A 23,421-nucleotide genomic window follows, 5' to 3' on the forward strand; every position below is an offset into this window, starting at 1 on the left:
CATGTGCATTGATGAGTGTATATTTTTTACTGGGGCTCTGAATGAGCGTAGTCATAAGTCGATTGTTGATGGGTGTGATTTCTTTGACACAGTTGATGATAGATCTGTGTTCGAGAAAAGCAGTGCCGAAGATTGGTACGCCTTTCGCTACCTTTTGTTGTATTTTGCTCTTGAAGATGCAATGATTTCCGTAATGCAAGGTTTCACTGTCAGTTAGTCGTGGTTCGTGAAGAGCAAGGATGAGAATTTTTTGTTGGTCGATTTCTTTTGAGAGATTATCTAGTTTTCGTGCTTGGATCAATGTATCGATGTTTAGTTACAAAAAAAAAGTTATTATGTGTGTGAAATCTTATGGGACTTAACTGCTAAGGTCATCAGTCCCTAAGCTTACACACTACTTAACCTAAATTATCCTAAGGACAAACACACAAACACCCACGCCCGAGGGAGGACACGAACCTCCGCCGGGACCAGCCGAACAGGCCATGACTGCTGCGCCTGAGACCGTTCGGCTAATCCCGCGCGGCGTGTAGTTTTCAAATGAATGTTTTCTGCTTGTAGGGAAATTTGCAAGAGATCTTCAATATTCTCTGCCGTGCTAACCTGGACTCCCCAGAATCCGAAATTCCAACTGCCGCCTGTCGACAGCCGGGTTGTGTACCACATGGGGTAAAGTTGACTTTGCTTGCACAGTTCATGTTTGCTTGTGTTTCATTGGTTTGGCTGGGTGATTCCAGGACCAGGGAGGACCAGAGGGTGTTGAAGCCTTTGGAAGCAAATATTTTCAGCCGAGCTCATTGAGCTAACAGACGGTGACCAGAGTAGCGGTAGTTTTCTCTCAGACGTGTCTGGATTTTGAGTTCAACGGATTGAGTAGCCGTTCAGGATTGTGTTAGTATTTGGTTCACCCCAAGTATTTGATTTCCTCGGTACCACCCATATGGGGGAGGGTTTCCCCTATCGGCCCCACGGGATTATTATTATTATTATTATTATTATTATTGTCATTATGTCATCAGCAAATACCATATGGTGCATCTTCCCACCACTGAAATAGATGTGCATTGTTCGATTCAGTATTTACATCACATAAATATCGGTTATAATTAGGTTACATTGCTGCTAGTAGACATATTTCTTACTTTTTCTTAGGCAGTTGCTACCTGTTACTCCATCATAGGAATTTATGTGCGCAGCATTGTTGCAATACAGACGTTCAAATTATCCGATTTCTGTAATTTCATTTCTATACCAGATCGTTCTAATCGGATTGAGCAAGTCAGGCTTAATGTGGATATACGAATACGACTTTCATCATTTGATAGACTGGGTAAACCACATTCTTAATCGGACAGTTGAATCTAGATCACTTATTTATGACAGGGCCTGAATTCTTAAACACTGTGGAAAATAATAATACAATGTGCTTATTACTAGTATGTTATTTAAATATAAATATATGAACGAACGACATAACAGTTTATTTACAGGAGCAGAGCCCCATCCATCATAGCAGAACAGTGCGAGATTGGTTTCAGGGGCAAGAGAGGATAAAGCTGTTGCCGTTTATTCCACGATCACCGAACATCAACCAGATAGAGAATATGTGGGCAGAGGTAACAACGTCATTGCCATGTGGACCTACAAATGCATGCGACCTTTGCACGAATATAGAAAACGTATGTTGGGAAGTAAACCATCACGCTACACTGTCGACGACTTAATGAAATCAGTGCCCCTACGCCTCCGATAAATCTTACGTAATGATCGTGGGTGGGTTGGTTACTAAAAGTATACTCGTCCACAAAACCCATGTGGACAATTATCTGATAGTCGGTCAAGCTTTGCTTTGTCGCAGCTCTTTAGATACAAGTCCATTTACTTTCAGTCTCCTCCATACAATTCTTGCAATGCAAGGTAATTGAAAAATCTCATCCCCTCGACGCCAACTGAGGAATTGACTGGTGCATGTGTTGTTCAACACACAGTAGTTGTCACCCTCACTGGAATCAATGACTGTTTGTGTGTGTGTGTTTTCGTGTTCACGCACAATCTGAATCAATACTATTAACATTAGAGAGGCAACCAACAATAAATATTGCATCAAATATGACTGTAAAGTATTTTAATGCGATGAGAAGTTACAAACTGAATTTTTACCCAACCCACGACCTGCATATTACGTTAAGTAAGATGTATTAACTCCATAGTATCGTTAGCAGAGACAGTGCGCTCTCGTTGTTGAGGCTCGCGACATACAAAAATTAACTGCAGGGCTTTCTTGTATGCAGTAGTAGCACACAAGGACATATTACGTCTTGGGAGCGTATATTTCATTCCTCTTCTCATATTAACGCTCTTGTTTTAGTATGAAATGAGAAAATAATCACGGAAAACTAAAGTTACTGAGAAGTATATCAGTCTTTTCCTCTTCTGATATCATAACTTTTGTTTTAGTATGAAGTAAAAAAATAAACAGTTTAAGGTTGTGGAGCATAATATGACACCAGATTCTTATCGTAGGCGATATCGGAAACGCAAAAAGCAAGGTTGGATGCCGTTGAAGTTCGTTACACTGATGGCAAGACAAATGTTCGCGAATCACCTCTATTGCCTCAAAAAACAATTGCATCTTAAATATCGAAGGACCGACGTCTACACTGTCACAGCGCGTTGAAATACAGCTAAGATAGCAGATGAATATTAGTGACCGACTGGGCTTCGAACCTGGGCCTCCTGCTTATTAGACAGACATGCTGATCACTGCACTATTATTTTTTTTTTAAATTTTAGAAGACTTTCAGCACCAGGTAGGCGGAGGCAAAGAGGCAGGGGTCGAAGATACGAGGTCTGGCCTCAATGCCTCCCCCATACCTGTCACTGAGCAGCTGCATTATTCCCAGGTATTCCATGTTTGCACCCATATATACCTTTAAATTGTGGAACAAAACTGAAGTAGTAATTAAGGTAAAATAAATTTCAGATTGCCGCCTCCAATGGCGTGCGTTCCTTGTAGAACATAACTTATAACAGTGAAAAGGGTGACGGAAAAATATATAACAAACATTCATTCAGAAATATATTCATAAATTAAGTTATTTTGCACTGGATGCATATGAGGTCTTTAAGGAAGCCATATATTTTTCAACAAATGAAAAAAAATTCGGAGCTTGAGGGGTTTTGCCAAATTAGAACTGTTCTGATTTTAGAACCAACGTAAAAGAATATTCCAGGAATAAAAAAAAGTGAAATAATAGTATTCTGCTTCTAATCAAGAAAACTGTCCACCTCTTCATAGCCCACATATAGCAATAGATAAAAAATTTTGAAACCATTCCTTATATTTGTTATTCTTTTTCAAAGTAAAATGTTCTTCTGCAATATGAAACATGTACTCTTCTAAGTTCTGTTTCTTACGACGTAAAACACAAACCGTCCCAGAAGCCAAGAATAACTGTAAATCTTTGCGGACGGGTAACATTTGCAGTTGGGTTGTAAAACTTCAGTCATCGGTACATGACTTTCTGCGGTTCTGTTGATAGTGCTAATTTATTCCTAATCTAGTTCCAAATTCTGATTCTATTTTCACATAAGAAGATGTGCGCTACAGTTTCTACAAGCCGACATTTGTCGCAGTATGAAGATGGTCTCAATTTGATTTTCCACAGTCGTTCCGCTGAGGGTATGGTTTCGTTTCCAACGTTGCACCATACGGCACTGACTCTAGTTGGTAGAATTTTATTGTTGATATTTTTCCAGACGTTCCTCCTGTTTTTTGTAGGTTAACTTACCGGAATTGGTTTGTGAAGACGATGTCTGGTAATATAATCATAGACGGTTCTAGTGTTGGTTTGTGCTGGTGGAAGTCTTATACAGCTCCAATCGCCATAGCACTTTCGGACGTAATCTAGGCTGGCATGCTACATTAACAGGAGCGTTCCTATCCCCAGGATCTAACGAGAGGAACAGAAGTTTCGTGATGCCTGTCTTAGTGGCATGCATTAGTTTAAAAGCACGCCTTTAATTCCAAGTACTACGTTTTGCCTCTGCAAAGTCGTCGTGTGGATGGATACTTTGAAGATATTTTGTTTCCACACATCCCAAGAGGCTACAGCTAATATTTTAAGTGCAGTGACCTGCAGTATCGGTAAGACTGCTGCGACATGATATATTTTGCTAAGTATGTTTGTATTTATAAAGTGAACTTTCTGCATTCGGTCTAACAATCGCATGTCATGGTCCTTCAACAAGGTTCCGATGACATTAAGTTTCCGCTCCCAATTGTTCGTGGCCATGCGCTTGGTATTCGCCCTTAACCTCAAGCCGACTTGGAGTCTCTCTTCAGTTACATCTAACCAGTGCGCACCTGTTGCACTGTTGTAAGAACTGAGATGCAGGTTCATTTGGCTACAAGAATGCGTATGTTTCTCCAGCATGACGGGGCTCCTGCACATTCTAGTCGTCAGGTGACACATTATCCAAACCTAACATTTCCCGGAAGGTGGATCATTAGATATTGGCACTTTTCTTGGCATTCATGGTCCTCGGACCTTATCTCTTTGGATTTTTGCCTGCGGGGATGGTTAAAGGCGAAGTCTACAAATAAAAAGTAAACCCAAGAGCCGATTTGATCGTTCGGGTTTTGAATAGTGCAGCCCTCATAAAAGAACGCAAAGACGACCCCAGTAGAGCTACACGTGGTGTTATCAAGAGAAGTCAAATGTGCATTGAAGTTGGTTGGTGAATTTTTGAGAATCAACTTTGAATGTCCTCATTTGCCTTTGCTTTGAGTTTGTTAGCGTTACGTACTAACAGTTGTATCTCTGTACTCAATAAAAAGTGGACGCATTTATATGGAATTTTTTTCGTCTGTACTACCACCTGCTAAAATATCTACTATTCCTCCTGTAAGGTGTCTGTTCTTTCGGACATGTCAGAAAGAAAATGCTTCGTGGCATTCTGCAACGACCTTCGATCTAGTTGCAGGGGCTGATACAGATTTCAGAGCTGCTTGGCTGTCTGAATAAAAATAGATGCTACGATTTTTGTAGGGTCTACCCTAATTTTCCTCCGTTCACATGCTGACAGAAAAAAACGTGTAATACTGTGGCCATCTTTCCTAAAGAGATTCTAGGCAGTACACCAGACCTGGTACTTTCATCTGTTTTCGACCTGTCAGCAAACCTCTATATTGTGCCTACTGCACGGTGTTGTGGTTCGTTTTTCCACTGTTCCCTGCTTCCAACTGTTACATGGCAAAGTTTATTGAAACAGCTAGAAGTTGTTGTGTAGTTAGTCGGCATTTCCCCAGCCATCGCCTTACTGATTTGGGATTCCGTATATTCTAACTATATCCAGTTATTTCCAAGTTTTAGCCTTTATGTCCTTGCCGCTGCCTCCATTTTAAGCCACAGGTGTAAGGCGGGTATGTCTAGCATAATATCCATTCCAAGAGTGGATGTCCTACTAATTCCATCTGTTTGTGAAAGTAGGCCAGTCTCTGCACTTTGCCAGACTCCCAAGCAGCCACCTTCTGTTCGACTTTGTTCATATTATAGGCCTATAAATTATCATTGGCCTTTTTGCAGGGATGTATATCCAGTACGTACTGGGTTTACACCCCAGTTTACCCTACAGCAGCTTCTAGTGCTTATAAGATTATCTTTCGCAGTGGAAAATATTCTTCATGTGAGGTGTTCATAATAGTTTTCCGTCCAGGGCTATCTCTAGATACACTAGAACCCTCTCTAAAGTTTCATCGAGAAACATAATTTTTCAGTATGTGTGCTGGACATGCTTCCCCATAAATAATACTACACCAATTTTCGTGGGGCTCGTCTTTAAATACTTTTTCACAATGTTCAGTGCACAGAGGTTTAACAGTACTAGCAAATTTTCTAAGTCTTACTGTGAATAGATCGTCTACTTATTCTTTTCTAGAGTAGTCTCCCGCATTCAGGTCATCTATGAGTTCATTCACCACTAGGTTCTTCATCTCTAACCATTTACTCGAAGGTCGTATTACCAGAACCCCCTCGACATCCAGGAAGATACAAAGAGCATCCAGAAAGGGTAGTGCTTTTTCCACCTTCCCAACAAGTTGGTGAAGTGTTACTTCACATGATTTGCTTCGCAAGTATTATGAAAATGTGGCATTTCATAGATAAAATTATATATTCACAACAACAAAAAATATGTCGGCAGAAAACAAAAACGTGGCATTATGAATTTGGCAGTACCTCAAGGTTTACTAAAAGAAGCAAGACGAATTTTGCTAGAGCGTTGTCTTACAATTTCCTCATTGAATTTTTATCTGCCTGCTTGTAGCTCTGCTACAAAACAATTAAAAATCTAGATTTCGGCGAGGCTCGATAGGCGAACAGAGGCAACATGCACCTAACAGGCAAGCACGTTACCGCGGACCTGGCGAATAGGCGCGGTCTCTGCCACTTACTTATTGACCCAGTAAGCGCAATGGCAGATAAACCGCGACATAAGAGGCGACAGTAGTTGTATTTCCCATGTGGAAAGACTTTCGTGGTCTCAAAAGGATTAACTGATATCCTTATGTCACATCTCAAGCGAAAATCACTCAGTATTAAATTGAAATGACACGATAATATCAAGTGAATTTAGCAGGATAGTTCTGTGCCATCAAGGAAGTAACTCGTCGGTCACAGAGTTGCCAAACATATTCTACGCTGTTGCCAAGTTTCAGTTATACCGCCAGGAAGGATAACAGCTGATGTGTTCTGTGAGTGACCTCGGAAGTGACTATAGCTTCGTTTCAAAGTTGCGGGTGGCAAGGGTCGCAAGATCCTCATTATATGTCCATGAGTCTTATTCGCATTTCTGTAACTAGGTTTAGGTGCTAGAGTACAATTACTTGTAACACATCGATGCACTGAATGCAAACTAAATGTCATAAATTAATAACTGCGGCAATTATTTGTGTTTTACTGACCTAATCGGACCGAAACCTTGAGAGCGTATTCACCAGACGCGATTCACAGTTTTGGAGCTTCTCCAGTGGTAGAGTTGGCAATGTATATTTGCTGTACAATATTTTTATTGAGTCACTGTCATTGGCACATCCACCAGAAGACAGCCACGGCCTGGCTTATTGTTGTCAGCTTTTCTGACGGATATTCAGCCTTTGTTCGAAACGTGAAGACTTAGGGTGAATTCGAACATTCCATATGGCGAAAATTTGATGTTTCTATTCTTCCAGCTCTAACATTCAAATAACAGTTACAATAAGCGGCAGAAAAGCGCCTGTGAATCAACAGTCAATAATGCAATCATAATTAGTGGAATCTGACAAATTCCATCTGTCATCTGATAATTGTGAAAAACTACTTTTTTCATCTTCACAGCACCACAGTAGGATACCTATACTTAATTTCGTTGTGATCGTTTTCAATGACAGTACGGGAGGAGCAAAACCATCTGACTTGAAACATACTTTTCCAGCGGTATTTGAATCTTTGGCTACAGTTGCACTAGCACGTCCAGTGAGGTATCATCCAGTGAGGTATCAAGAATGTGAGCAATCACTCATTGCTGTAGTATAGGCTAGGGCAGAGAGAAGCAGGTTTCCGACAGAGTAAACGATGAGAGACACTGTCGCTGTCACTTATTAAACAGGAATTGTTCATAAAATTACAACTATATCTAGTGAAATGAGTAGGTTGATGCAGCTCCAGTCCTGCACTATCACTGAGTTGCCAAACATTTTCCGAATAGCACTTAAGATAAAAATGTGTATGTATGTATGTGTGTGTGTGTGTGTGTGTGTGTGTGTGTGTGTGTCTGTTCTTTCGGACATTTCCGAAAGAACAGACACTATGAATCGAAATAGACAGCCTTGTTAATCAATTAAAGATTGAAGGACAGATGTCCAGGCCATCATGCGCATTAAAATAGAACAACGGCGCCAGATGAAAATTTGTGCCTGACCAGGTTCGAACCCGGATTCGTAGTGCCTTTTCTTTCGGACATTCCCGAAAGAACAGACACCACACATATATCCATATACAGGAGGTTATATGGCATTTTTTCGGCAATTTGTCTATACCACCACCTCCTACAATATTTACTATTCCTCCTCAAACATCCTGTATAATTATTTGGGTCTCGATGGGTCATCGAAAGTTTTCAGTGCTACACGCACAACATCGTCCGAACCATAGCAGGAATACAGTGTGGCCGCGAGCGAGTGGAAAAATGGCCGCGGGGGGCGGGGGGTACCGCGCATGTGGTATGCGGCAAAGATGGGAATTCGCGTCTGAAGAGGAGCGTGTGTAGATAGGTGCTGAAGAGAGGTTGGCTGCTGTGTCCCGACAGTGCCCACCGTCGGAGGTTCGAGTCCTCCCTCCGGCATGGGAGTGTGTGTTGTCCATAGCGTAAGTTAGTTTAAGTTAGATTAAGTAGTGTGTAAGCTTAGGGACCGATGACCTAAGCAGCTTGGTCTCATAACTTCTTACAACTAATTTACAAAATTTTGAATCCAAAATACTGCATCTCGGTTCTTACAATAGTGCAATAGGTGCGCACTGGTTAGCTGTAACTGAAGAGAGACTCCAACTCGGATTGTGGTTGAGAGCATAATAACTTAAATTGTGAATACATTTCTGGACGAAAGTTTGTTATGTATTTTTCCGTCACCCTTTTCACTGTTATAAGTTATGTTCTACAAGGAACGCACGCCATTGGAGGCGGCAATCTGTAATTTATTTTACCTTAATTACTACTTCAGTTTTGTTCCACAATTTAAATGCATATATGGGTGCAAACATGGAATACATGGGAATAATGCAGCTGCTCAGTGACAGGAATGGGGGAGGCATTGTGGCCAGGTCTCGTATCTTCGACACCTGCCCTCTTTGCCTCCGCCTACCTGATGCTGAAAGTCTTCTCAAACTTTTTTAAAAAAATAATAGTGCAGTGATCAGCATGTCTGTCTAGTAAGCAGGAGGTCCAGGTTCGAAGCCCAGTCGGTCACAAATATTCATCTGCTGTCTTAGCTGTATTTCAACGCGCTGTGACAGTGTAGACGTCGGTCCTGCGATATTTAAGATGCAATTGTTTTTGAGGCAATGGAGGTGATTTGCCATCAGTGTAACGGGACTTCAACGGCATCCAACCTTTAGTCAGTGCTTTGTGCCGGCGCTAACCCACGTCATATATAAGCGAATCAGATTGTAGTTCATATTTGGTCAAATAACAAATGGTCAGTATACAAGTATGCCGCCCGTGGTGGCCGAGCGGTTCTAGGCGCTACAGTCTGGAACCGCGCGACCGCTACGGTCGCAGGTTCGAATCCTGTCTCGGGCATGGATGTGTCTGATGTCATTAGGTTAGTTAGGTTTAAGTAGTTATTAAGTTCTAGTGGACTGATGACCTCAGAAGTTAAGTTCCATAGGGCTCAGAGCCATTTGAACCATTTATGAAGTATACAAGTATTTACGAACAGTAGAAGCAGGATTGCAGCAAACTGATCCCTTAACAAAGTGCAACATAGAGTATCTGTGTAATGAGTCATTCCAGCTGCATAGCTGAGGGTAATATTTGTAAAGCATTTCATTGCAGAATTAATGTAATACCCGCACGATGATCTCTGTTGTCATACTGTATCATTAGCAGCCCGCGAACGGAGTACTATGTTCGTTAAATCGGAAAACTCAAGCTGAGGCCAAATAAAGAGAAGCGACGACGCCACAACACTATCTTTACTTAAGTAGATAGTCAGCGCTAAACTATGTGTGCCACCATTAACGTTACTGTAAGCAGTTTGACAGCATAACACCACCACAACTACCGACAACCTGAGCCATATCATCACGCAGTTGTAACTCGCAGTGATTGCAAGTTGCTGATGTTAGTCAAGAATAGCGGAAAGCGCCTCTGAAGTTCCATTTGCATTACGTCTAGGACGGAGAGAATCCTAAATGACAGTAATAGGTCACCCAGCGAAGACAAGAGTCCACGTTTTGTCTGAAGTTCTTGCAGTTTGATATTAATGCAGTTCCCGATAGTTTCACACTAACGGGTTCTTTTGGCTAACGGAATACTCATATGTGAATTACAAAAGTGTAATTGCTAAAACGCTCAACTACCCTAATAACACCTCATTCTGGATTTAATACGACTCGGGAAGCTACGTTAATTTGACGTTCCCATCCATCTCCTGACGTCTTACTGAATGAAGCCTAAAGTGCACGCACAGTTGTGTTGCCTGCCGCATAGATACTGTGATGTGTTGTGGCAGCTGGCAGTCATTGCTGAATACAGACATTTGCAAATATCCCGCTTTAGGGGAAATCGTCTTTGTTGCATTTTTCCCATGTCGTAATTAGCACTCCATTCGGATCTCCGGGCGGGAACTACTCAAGAGGACGTCGTTATCAGGAGAAAGAAAACTGGCGTTCTACGGATCCGAGCGTGGAATGTCAGATCCCTTAATCGGGCAAGTAGGTTAGAAAATTTAAAGAGGGAAATGGATACGTTGAAGTTATATATAGTGGGAATTACTGACGTTCGGTGGCAGGAGGAACAAGACTTTTGGTCAGGTGAATACAGGGTTATAAATACAAAATCAAATAGGGGTAATCCAGGAGTAGGTTTAAAAATGAATAAAAAAATAGGAGTACGGGTAAGCTACTACCAACAGCATAGTGAACGCATTATTGTGGACAAGATAGACACGAAGCCCATGCCTACTACAGTAGTACAAGTTTATATGCCAACAAGCTCTGCAGATGATGAAGAAATTGATGAAATCTATGATGAGATAAAAGAAATTATTCAGGTAGTGAAGGGAGACGAAAATTTAATAGTCATGGGTGACTGGAATTCGAGAGTAGGAAAAGGGAGAGAAGGAAACATAGTGGGTGAATATGGTTTGGGGGACAGAAATGAAAGAGGAAGACGTCTGGTAGAATTTTGCACAGAGCATAACTTAATCATAACTAACACTTGGTTCAAGAAGCATAAAAGAAGGTTGTATACATGGAAGAATCCTGGAGATACTAGAAGGTATCAGATAGATTATATAATGGTAAGACAGAGATTTAGGAACCAGGTTTTAAATTGTAAGACATTTCCAGGGGCAGATGTGGACTCTGACCACAATCTATTGGTTATGAACTGTAGATTAAAACTGAAGAAACTGCAAAGAGGTGGGAATTTAAGGAAATGGCACCTGGATAAACTGAAAGAACCAGAGGTTGTACAGAGTTTCAGAGAGAGCATAAGGGAACAATTGACAGGAATGGGGGAAAGAAATACAGTAGAAGAAGAATGGGTAGCTCTGAGGGATGAAACAGTGAAGGCAGCAGAGGATCAAGTAGGTAAAAAGACGAGGGCTAGTAGAAATCCTTGGGTAACAGAAGAAATATTGAATTTAATTGGTGAAAGGAGAAAACATAAAAACGCAGCAAATGAAGCAGGCAAAAAAGAATACAAACGTCTCAAAAATGAGATCGACAGAAAGTGCAAAATGGCTAAGCAAGGATGGCTAGAGGACAAATGTAAGGATGTAGAGGCTTATCTCACTAGGGGTAAGATAGATACTGCCTACAGGAAAATTAAAGAGACCTTTGGAGTAAAGAGAGCCACTTGCATGAATATCAAGAGCTCAGATGGAAACCCAGTTCTAAGCAAAGAAGGGAAAGCAGAAAGGTGGAAGGAGTATATAGAGGGTCTATACAAGGGCGATGTACTTGAGGACAATATTATGGAAATGGAAATGGAAGAGGATGTAGATGAAGATGAAATGGGAGATATAATACTGTGTGAAGAGTTTGACAGAGCACTGAAAGACCTGAGTCGAAACAAGGCCCCAGTGTTGACAGATGTGAAAATTACCGAACTATCAGTTTAATAAGTCACAGCTGCAAAATACTAACACAAATTCTTTACAGACGAATGGAAAAACTAGTAGAAGCCGACCTCGAGGAAGATCAGTTTGGATTCCGCAGAAACGTTGGAACACGTGAGGCAATACTGACTCTACGAGTTATCTTAGAAAATAGATTAAGGAAAGACAACCCTACATTTCTAGCATTTGTAGACTTAGAGAAAGCTTTTGACAATGTTGACTGGAATACTCTCTTTCAAATTCTAAAGGTGGCAGGGGTAAAATACAGGGAGCGATAGGCTATTTACAATTTGTACAGAACCCAGATGGCAGTTATAAGAGTCGAGGGGCATGAAAGGTAAGCAGCGGTTGGGAAGGGAGTGAGACAGGGTTGTAGCCTGTCCCCGATGTTATTCAATCTGTATATTGAGCAAGCAGTAAAGGAAACAAAAGAAAAATTCGAAGTAGGTATTAAAGTCCATGGAGAAGAAATAAATACGTTGAGGTTCGCCGATGACATTGTAATTCTGTCAGAGACAGCAAAGGACTTGGAAGAGCTGTTGAACGGAATGGACAGTGTCTTGAAAAGAGGATATAAGATGAACATCAACAAAAGCAAAACAAGGATAATGGAATGTAGTAGAATTAAGTGGGGTGATGCTGAAGGAATTAGATTAGGAAATGAGACACTTAAAGTAGTAAAGGAGTTTTGCTATTTGGGGAGCAAAATAGTTGACGATGGTCGAAGTAGAGAGAAATTTGTTAACATCGAGTATAGATTTAAGTGTCAGGAAGTCGTTTCTGAAAGTATACGTATGGAGTGTAGCCATGTATGGAAGTGAAACATGGACGATAAATAGTTTGGACAAGAAGAGAATAGAATCTTTTGAAATGTGGTGCTTCAGAAGAATGCTGAAGGTTAGATGGGTAGATCACATATCTAATGAGGAGGTATTGAATAGAATTGGTGAGAAGAGGAGTTTGTGGCACAACTTGACAAGAAGAAGGGACCGATTGGTAGGACACGTTCTGAGGCATCGAGGGATCACCAATTTAGTATTGGAGGGCAGCGTGGAGGGTAAAAATCGTAGAGGGAGACCAAGAGATGAATACACTAAGCAGATTCTGAAGGATGTAGGTTGCAGTAAGAACGGGGAGATGAAGAAGCTTGCACAGGATAGAGTAACATAGAGAGCTGCATGAAACCAGTCTCAGGACTGAAGACAACAACAACAACGACAATTAGCACAGTAACATAAGGCTTGTTCTGCTGAACAACTTGATGCCCACAACTCCTTAAATAAGAATCTCCCAGCGGGAGTAATGCATGAAAGGAGACGGACTCTTGGACTAAAGAATGGACAGCTCCCTGCTTTTTGCGTTTCCGATAGCGCCTACGATAAGAATCTGGTGTCATATTATGCTCCACAACCTTAAACTGTTTATTTTTTTACTTCATACTAAAACAAAAGTTATGATATGAGAAGAGGAAATGACTGATATGCTTCTCAGTAACTTTAGTTTTCCGTGATTATTTTCTCACTTCATACTAAAACAAGTGCGTTAATATGAGAAGAGGAATGAAATATACGCTTCCAAGACGTAATATGTCCTTGTGTGCTACTACTGCATACAAGAAAGCCCTGCAGTTAATTTTTGTATGTCGTGAGTCTCAACAACAAGAGCGCACTGTCTCTGCTAACGATACTATGGAGTAAATACATCTTACTTAACGTAATATGCAGGTCGTGGGTTGGGTAAAAATTCAGTTTGTAACTTCTCATCGCATTAAAATACTTTACAGTCATATTTGATGCAACATTTATTGTTGGTTGTCTCTCTAATGTTAATACGTAGTATTGATTCAGATTGTGCGTGAACACGAAAACACACACACACAAACAGTCATTGATTCCAGTGAGGGTGACAACTACTGTGTGTTGAACAACACATGCACCAGTCAATTCCTCAGTTGGCGTCGAGGGGATGAGATTTTTCAATTATCTTGCATTGCAAGAATTGTATGGAGGAGACTGAAAGTAAATGGACTTGTATCTAAAGAGCTGCGACAAAGCAAAGCTTGACCGACTATCAGATAATTGTCCACATGGGTTTTGTGGACGAGTATACTTTTAGTAACCAACCCACCCACGATCATTACGTAAGATTTATCGGAGGCGTAGGGGCACTGATTTCATTAAGTCGTCGACAGTGTAGCGTGATGGTTTACTTCCCAACATACGTTTTCTATATTCGTGCAAAGGTCGCATGCATTTGTAGGTCCACATGGCAATGACGTTGTTACCTCTGCCCACATATTCTCTATCTGGTTGATGTTCGGTGATCGTGGAATAAACGGCAATAGCTTTATCCTCTCTTGCCCCTGAAACCAATCTCGCACTGTTCTGCTATGATGGATGGGGCTCTGCTCCTGTAAATAAACTGTTATGTCGTTCGTTCATATATTTATATTTAAATAACATACTAGTAATAAGCACATTGTATTATTATTTTCCACAGTGTTTAAGAATTCAGGCCCTGTCATAAATAAGTGATCTAGATTCAACTGTCCGATTAAGAATGTGGTTTACCCAGTCTATCAAATGATGAAAGTCGTATTCGTATATCCACATTAAGCCTGACTTGCTCAATCCGATTAGAACGATCTGGTATAGAAATGAAATTACAGAAATCGGATAATTTGAACGTCTGTATTGCAACAATGCTGCGCACATAAATTCCTATGATGGAGTAACAGGTAGCAACTGCCTAAGAAAAAGTAAGAAATATGTCTACTAGCAGCAATGTAACCTAATTATAACCGATATTTATGTGATGTAAATACTGAATCGAACAATGCACATCTATTTCAGTGGTGGGAAGATGCACCATATGGTATTTGCTGATGACATAATGACAATAATAATAATAATAATAATAATAATAATCCCGTGGGGCCGATAGGGGAAACCCTCCCCCATATGGGTGGTACCGAGGAAATCAAATACTTGGGGTGAACCAAATACTAACACAATCCTGAACGGCTACTCAATCCGTTGAACTCAAAATCCAGACACGTCTGAGAGAAAACTACCGCTACTCTGGTCACCGTCTGTTAGCTCAATGAGCTCGGCTGAAAATATTTGCTTCCAAAGGCTTCAACACCCTCTGGTCCTCCCTGGTCCTGGAATCACCCAGCCAAACCAATGAAACACAAGCAAACATGAACTGTGCAAGCAAAGTCAACTTTACCCCATGTGGTACACAACCCGGCTGTCGACAGGCGGCAGTTGGAATTTCGGATTCTGGGGAGTCCAGGTTAGCACGGCAGAGAATATTGAAGATCTCTTGCAAATTTCCCTACAAGCAGAAAACATTCATTTGAAAACTACACGCCGCGCGGGATTAGCCGAACGGTCTCAGGCGCAGCAGTCATGGCCTGTTCGGCTGGTCCCGGCGGAAGTTCGTGTCCTCCCTCGGGCGTGGGTGTTTGTGTGTTTGTCCTTAGGATAATTTAGGTTAAGTAGTGTGTAAGCTTAGGGACTGATGACCTTAGCAGTTAAGTCCCATAAGATTTCACACACATAATAACTTTTTTTTTGTAACTAAACATCGATACATTGATCCAAGCACGAAAACTAGATAATCTCTCAAAAGAAATCGACCAACAAAAAATTCTCATCCTTGCTCTTCACGAACCACGACTAACTGACAGTGAAACCTTGCATTACGGAAATCATTGCATCTTCAAGAGCAAAATACAACAAAAGGTAGCGAAAGGCGTACCAATCTTCGGCACTGCTTTTCTCGAACACAGATCTATCATCAACTGTGTCAAAGAAATCACACCCATCAACAATCGACTTATGACTACGCTCATTCAGAGCCCCAGTAAAAAATATACACTCATCAATGCACATGCTCCCACCAACATCGAAAATAAGAAAAACACCAAAAATGTCGAAAAATTCTGGAACCCAATCGAAAATACTATGAGCAAAATTCACCAATATGCAAAATTCGTCTTGCTACTTACAGTAACCCTTAGTGTCAGAGCGAAAACCTTACGGTACTGCCAATTTCATAATGCCACTTTTGTTTTCTGCCGACATATTTTTTGTTGTGAATACATAATTTTATCTATGAAATACCACATTTTCATAATACTTGCGAATGATACAGGAAATGAAGTAAATACAGATCTTTTCGAAGTCAAAAGTCGGTAATATCCTACTAATACGTGTTAAAATAGGATCAATCGTGTTACAGACACTTAATGTATCGCTACAGTCTGGAACCGCGCGACCTCTACGGTTGCAGGTTCGAATCCTGCCTCGGGCATTAATGTGTGTGATGTCTTTAGGTTGGTTAGGTTTAACTACTTCTAAGTTCTAGTTTTGTTTCTCAAATCAACAGAGTGAGTTATCATGCAGTAGCACAGGTGATGTAGTTTTGTTGCTCAACTTTCTTACACTGTCTCAGTTGTTGACAACAAATTCCAGCTGTGTTGCACACACCCCTTGGGGCAGAATTCGTAGTCCAAAACACACTTTTGGAGCTATCAGACGTAAAATATTATGTTCACACTACTCTTTGCTCTAGTCTACGTCTTTTGGTGGGGCTCAGCCTTTCATTTCTTCTTAGGAAGTAAACGATAAAGGCATCTTAACATGTCACCAGTAACAGTACTGCATAAGAATGCTCAATGAGCGACCTGATGACGTTCAATAATAGGCACTCCGTTTATATTTGTTGTTTAGAATTAGAGCATGCAGTACTCCTACACCAGACTTCTGAACTTTGCCTGTTGAATGCAAATGTCACATGATGGAAAAATGGTAATCTGTCACATATATCTGTAGTCGAGACTTCCTTAATGTGGAAAATCATTCATGCCAGAACGATCTTTGTTGAAACAAGAAATTTTTTTTCTGGCGTATTTTTCCCAAAAGCACTCGCTCCAAACATAGGTCAAATCTTTCTAGCTGCCTCCTCTACATTCACCCCTCTGTTATACCAAAGTAAATGTTGTGTTGCAGATGTTACACCTGTTTCCACTTGCGACTCAATTTTGCAATGCTTAACTGTAGTTCATGATTTTCAAGCATGCAAAATCCAATGCTTAACTGCAAGATGATAACTAGAACTTCAAGTTCGAAAATAGCATTGATACATACACTGACAGCGTGGCGCCGCCTTCACACGGGCGGCGCCGGATTTCAGGCGGCGGGTGGCGTCTGGCCGGTGGCCGGTAGCTGCTGCAGCGCGAGGAAACGCCCGAGCGTAAGCGGTTATGATCGCGACGCAGCCACGAACTGTCCTGCGGAATTGTTTCTGGTATACTTATTATTGCGGGTGTGTAGAATGTTATGCGAATTGTCTTCGATGTTCAATCAGACTCATAACTTTAGACCGAAATGTCGTAAAAAAAAAAAAGAAAGGCAGTTGGACGCGAACATGTGACTCGAAGTTTAGAATGCAAAACGATTACCGAAACACCTCGGGCTCACTCCATGTATATCATCTAGGAAGTAGACAACACTTCCTCGTAACACTTCCGCATCTTACAGTGTTGCCAGACTGTGCAGATGGCCGGACTTAGAGTTGTCAGCGGCGGTCAGCTTTATTGGCCACCTTAAGTGAACGATTCGGACTTAGTCTCTGTGGCGGCCGGCCGGCGGTCAGTTTTTATGTCTAAGACTGTACATTCGTAAACATATCGCATTTTCTTCTTGTGTGGCACAAGTGTGACCTACATAAACGATGAATATGTGGATATGCTTCTGTTCCTGGGTGTATCTGATATCCGAGCTGGTGTTGCTGTTTGTGTATTTTCTGCTGGATATCTTGGTCGATGTCATCCAGGTAAAAATGTTCAAATGGTTCAAATGGCTCTAAGCACTATGGGACTTAACATCTGAGGTCATCAGTCCCCTAGGCTTAGAACTTTTTATACCTAACCAACCTAAGGACATCACACACATCCTTGCCCGAAGCAGGATTCGAACCTGCGACCATAGCAGCAGCATAGTTCCGGACTGAATCTTCTAGAGCCGCTCGGCCACAGCGGTTGGCGATAAAAATGTGTTTCGCCGTCTGGAGCCTTCCCTTCGAGAGACAGGATCTCTCCTCACATCATCGCATGACAGAGGTCGTCCACGGACTCGTACTGTAGCTACTGAGGAACTTGTTCTGGAAGTCATACAAGAAGAACTCCAGCGAAGTACACGTTGCGTAGCAAGGCAGCTGCGTGTTTCGCAACCCACGATCGTTGACGTTCTGCATGAGCTTAAGCTTATCGTTATTCTTTAACGCGTCACCTGCATCCCGCAGATCGCCGTGAATGGTTCCAACAACAACAGGAAGACAACGACGGCTTCATAAACCCTGCAATATGATCGGATGAAGCAGCGTTCACTCGTGATGGTTTCTTCAATAAGCTCAATGCTCACAACTGCTGTGACGTTAACCCACATGTCACACGTGACCGTGGATGTCAGGTTCGCTTTGACATCAACGTCTGGGTCGGAATATTGGGAAACAGGAATTTGGATCCCTACTTGTTGACTGACTGGTTGACTGCCAAAGCTGCCATGCATTCCTCACAAACTACCTGTCTGGCGTACTGGAAGATGTTCCACTTCATGTTCGGCAGAAGTATGATTCCAACATGATGGTGCACCTACACACTTCGCAATTAATGTGCGACGGTATTTAGGCAGAACATTTTCAGGCTAGGGAGGCCCAGTAGTACGGTCTCCGCGTTCACCCTACCTAAATCCCCTGGATTTATTCCTGTGGGGACACTTGGAGGAGCACGTGTATTCTAGTCCACCTACACATGTGGAAGAAGCGATAGCGCGTGTCAATGTTGCTCTTATACACTATGTGATCAAAAGTACCGGACACCTAGCTGAAAATGATTTACAAGGTCGTGGCGCCCTCCATCGGTAATGCTGGGATTCAATACGGTGTTGGCCCACTCTTAGCCTTGATGATAGCTTCCACTTTCGCAGGCATACGTTCAGTCAGGTGCTGGAAGGTTTCTCGGGGAATAGCGGCCCATTCTTCACGGAGTACTGCACTGAGGAGAGGGATCGACGTCGATCGGTGAAGCCTGGCACGAAGTCGGCGTTAAAAAACATCCCAAAGGTGTTCTATAGGATTTAGGCCAGGACTCTGTGCAGGCCAGTCCACTGCAGGGATGTTACTGTCGTGTAATCATTCCGTCACAGGCCGTGCATTATGAACAGGTGCTCGATCGTGCTGAAAGATGCAGCGGCCATCCCCGAATTGCTCTTTAACAACGGGAACAAAGAAGGTGCTTAAAACATCAATGTAGGCATATGCTGTGATAGTGCCAAGCAAAACAACAAGGGGTGGAAGCACGCTCCATGAAAAACACGACCACACCATAAAAGCACCGCCTCCGAACTTTACTGTTGGCACTACACGCGCTGCCAGACGACGCTCCCGGGGCATTCGCCTTATCCACACCCCGCCATCGGATCACCACATTCTGTGCCGTGATTCGTCACACCGCAGAACGTTTTTCCACTGTTCAATCGTCCAATATTTACGCTCCTTACACAAAGCGAGGCGTCGTTTGGCATTTACAGTCGTGATGTGTGGCTTATATCAGCCGCTCGACTATGAAATCCAAGTTTTCTCACCTCCCGCCTAACTGTCATAGTACTTGCAGTGGATCCTGATGCAGTTTGGAATTCCTGTGTGATGGTCTGGATAGATGTCTGCCTATTACACATTATGACCCTCTTCAACCATCGGCAGTTTCTGTTCAAAAATGGTTCAAATGACTCTAAGCTCTATGGGACTTAACATCTGAGGTCATCAGTCCCCTTGACTTAGAACTACTTAAACCTGACTAACCTAAGCCGGCCGAAGTGGCCTTGCGGTTATAGGCGCAGCAGTCTGGAACCGCGAGGCCGCTACGGTCGCAGGTTCGAATCCTGCCTCGGGCATGGATGTGTGTGATGTCCTTAGGTTAGTTAGGTTTAACTAGTTCTAAGTTCTAGGGGACTAATGACCTCAGAAGTTGAGTCCCATAGTGCTCAGAGCCATTTGAACCATTTTTGACTAACCTAAGGACATGACACATATCCATCCCCGAGGCAGGATTCGAGCCTGCGACCGTAGCAGCAGCGCGGTTCTGGACTGAAGCGCCTTGAACCGCTCTTCCACAGCGGCCGGCGCGGTTTCTGTTACTCAACAGACGAGCTTGGCCTGTACGCTTTTGTGCTGTACGTGTCCCTTCACATTTCCACTTCAGTATCACTTTGGAAACAGTGGACCTAGGGATGTTTAGGAGTGTGGAAGTTTCGCTTACAGACGTATGACACAAGCAGACACCCAGTCACCTGACCACGTTCAAAGCCCGCGAGGTTAGCGGAGCGCCTCATTCTGCTCTCTCACGATGTCTAATGACTACTGAGGTCGCTGATATGGATTACCTGGCAGTAGGTGGCAGCACAATGCACCTAATATGAGAAACGTGTGTTTTGGGGCGTGTCCGGGTGCTTTTGATCACATAGTGTATCTGTGGATGCAGCCATGTTGCGAAGAGTCCAGAGCTGTATGATTCAACGGGTTGCGCAATGTTTGGACGTGCAGGGACGCCGCTTTGAGCTCTGGTTGCTAATGTGTTACAGCTGAGCGAACGTACTACATGTATTACGAATGACTAGTAGATGTTGAGTTATTTACGTGTACAATTATATTTTAACAACTCGAAATTGATATTGTTTTTGTAGTTATGCAAGTCATTTGTTTCAACAGTCTATTTCGACTTATCTGACCAAGTTTTCCTAATGTTTACCGTTAGAAAACACTGTACTATGTAACTGTCGGATACGTGTGGCTCAAGAAACGGATTATACTACAGTATTATATGGCGCAATGAAATTGGCAAATAAAAACAAGTATACCTCGACGGAGAATAGAACCCTCGACCTCCTGCATACTAACCCAAAACGCTATCCACTGCACCCGCTGCAGAGCAACTCCTGCATATGCTGACAAAGGTAGTTATCGCACATGAGATTACAGTGGTGCAAGAAATCCAGTCTTTAACATCCATTTATTCGCACAAATATCCGCAGGACGAAATTTTGTGGGGGATATTTTTGTATTGCTGGTATGTAAGGAATCACACTGCGAAATGCGACTACGCGAATTTTTCTTCGTACTCAATATCTGAGTAAAAGTGCGGTTGTTTGCGTAACAAGTCACGAGTTCAAATTTCAAGCTGGGTGCTCGTAGAAGTAGCACAAACTATGATTATTTTCGTACTTTGATTTCTGGAACTGTGTGTAGCAAAATTTTTGCACTCAAAGTGATGATAAACAACAGAATTTTTCTTCACTTACTACTTACAGCTGGATCTAATAAACTGAACACTATTTACAAGAAATTTACAATTAATTCGATACACCCTATTGCCACTTATAGTGCAGCTAGATTTTATCGCAGCCGACGGACACTGTACGTTTCTTCCGGTAGGCCGTAACTCAGCAAGGTGAGTAAGATCGAAATTAGCAGAGTACCGCACCTACAAACTAAAGAGCTATTATTTCAATACTAGCACGCAAGCTATACACATGCAGGCGCTCCAATTGCGGTACGGGTGTCTACGTATAAATGAAAGTCGTACTATTTGTTGCTACGCTGGTTGACATCACTGACAACAGACCTAAAACAAAAACTGTATGCACATGTGCGTTTAAAGGCCCCCTCTGAATTTTTAGTAAATTTCTGTCCAAAATGTAAGGCATTTTCATGTATACAACATTGTTTCATATTTTCATGTGAACTATAAACACACTTGTTTTCTCACATATTTTTGAAATTATCTTTAGTATGATAAATACATTTATTTTGCAGTTTGTGGAAGAGAACGGTGAAGAGATGCACGTTGCACAGGATCCGGCCACGGGGGAGAGCAACCGTACTGTTGATATCGATATTATCGTGCTTAATGGAAGAGAAAACGAATCAACTGAAGACTCTGATGAAGTAAGGAAACCAGACTGTTAATAAACAATTTAGATGCTGGAAAGAGCCGGCCGGAGTGGCCGAGCGGTTCTAGGCGCTACAGTCTGGAACCGCGCGACCGCTACGGTCGCAGGTTCGAATCCTGCCTCGGGTATGGATGTGTGTGATGTCCTTAGGTTAGTTAGGTTTAAGTAGTTCTAAGTTCTAGGGGCCTGATGACCTCAGAAGTTAAGTCCCGTAGTGCTCAGAGCCATTTGAACCATTTTTTGTTGGGAAGAGAAAATCTACCTAATGGTGGTGGTAAGGGCTGAACATAACACTGTTTATGTATCTAAAATAAGGGTTATGTTTGGTCTCTCATCTATCAGTCTGCTTTCGGCATGTGAGCGACGAGGATGCCTTGTTTCCGTCTCGTCCGCAGAGTCTGGAACGCGCGTAGTTTGTTTACTTCCTCGCCGCAGCTAGTGCTCGCGTCCGTTGACATTGAGTCGCTATGGCTCATTCCTACAGAAAAGCTACCATAAAGATAATCTTCCAGCCCTACCATGCAAGACCATGAGCCTTTGAAATCGAACGATTCATCCGTGACGAAGTTCAAATACGACCACAGCACATCATCGGTATCCACTTACACATCACAAGTAGCGTCGTCTACGTCAAGACGGTCGATGACGAGTTATGTCGCGCTGTTGTGAGCAGATGTGCGAACACTCAAGTTCAAACACTCCGATGGTCCCATGGTTAACGTCGACCACGCAGGACTAGGATTACTCACACTAAGAGTCTTCGAACTCCCGTTCTAAGTGCCGCCGGGAGTAGTTACCGCTGCGTTCCGTCATTATGGGACGGTAACTACCCACGTGACCGAAAAATGGAACACCTTCGAGACATATCAGGTCCTAAACGGTGTCCGACAAGTCAAAACTGAATTAAAGAAACACGTGCCATCCCACTTAGTCGTAGGTGGATGTCGAGCAATCGTAATGTACAATGGACATCTGCGTACTTGTTCTGTTTGCGGCCAGGAGGGTCATGTCCGCTCGGCGTGTATTGAACGTCGGGTTACACAAATCCCATTAGATGACGCAGCACCACCCCGTACGCTCACGGTCCTTCCCCTGAATTACGCAGGGGTGTCACGATCGACCGTCATGGCAGACGAAAGGTCATTTGAAAGACAGGAAGTTGTAGAATTCACACCCGTCGCAAGTCCTGGGTTGACCAACACCAGAGTCAACAGAGATTGCAGAAAGCCGCTCAGCGACTCCGCAAGAAGATTCGGACGAAAGAATGGAACTCGACGCTAGGGTTGTACCGACCTCTGCTTCTCTCCCTGAGCGGGATGCGATGAGGGAGCCACACACTGTTTCGGACACAGAAACCCACGTCTGCAAACAAAAGTCACCGAGGAAATATAAAAAGCGACATCGCACACCCTCAGACGATTGCCTCCAGCGGACGTCTGCTCCAGTTGACGACCGGTCGGCCGACGAGACGAGGAAAATGGATGACGCAGGATCGCCCTAACCAGTGACTTTTCCTGATTTCGA

At 42.7% G+C, this 23,421-nt stretch overlaps 1 protein-coding gene across 1 annotated transcript in view; it reads left to right on the top strand.

The window, feature by feature from the left end:
* The window catches only part of LOC126183709 (uncharacterized), a 302,729-nt gene that overhangs the window by 146,856 nt on the left and 132,452 nt on the right, over nt 1-23,421 (top strand). Inside the window, exon 2 of the mRNA XM_049925896.1 lies at nt 21,761-21,892. Coding sequence (XP_049781853.1) covers nt 21,761-21,892 — 132 coding nt within the window. The remainder of the gene's footprint in view (nt 1-21,760; nt 21,893-23,421) is intronic.

This window comes from Schistocerca cancellata, chromosome 4 (assembly GCF_023864275.1).
Source record: "Schistocerca cancellata isolate TAMUIC-IGC-003103 chromosome 4, iqSchCanc2.1, whole genome shotgun sequence".
Taxonomy (NCBI): Eukaryota; Metazoa; Arthropoda; class Insecta; order Orthoptera; family Acrididae; genus Schistocerca; species Schistocerca cancellata.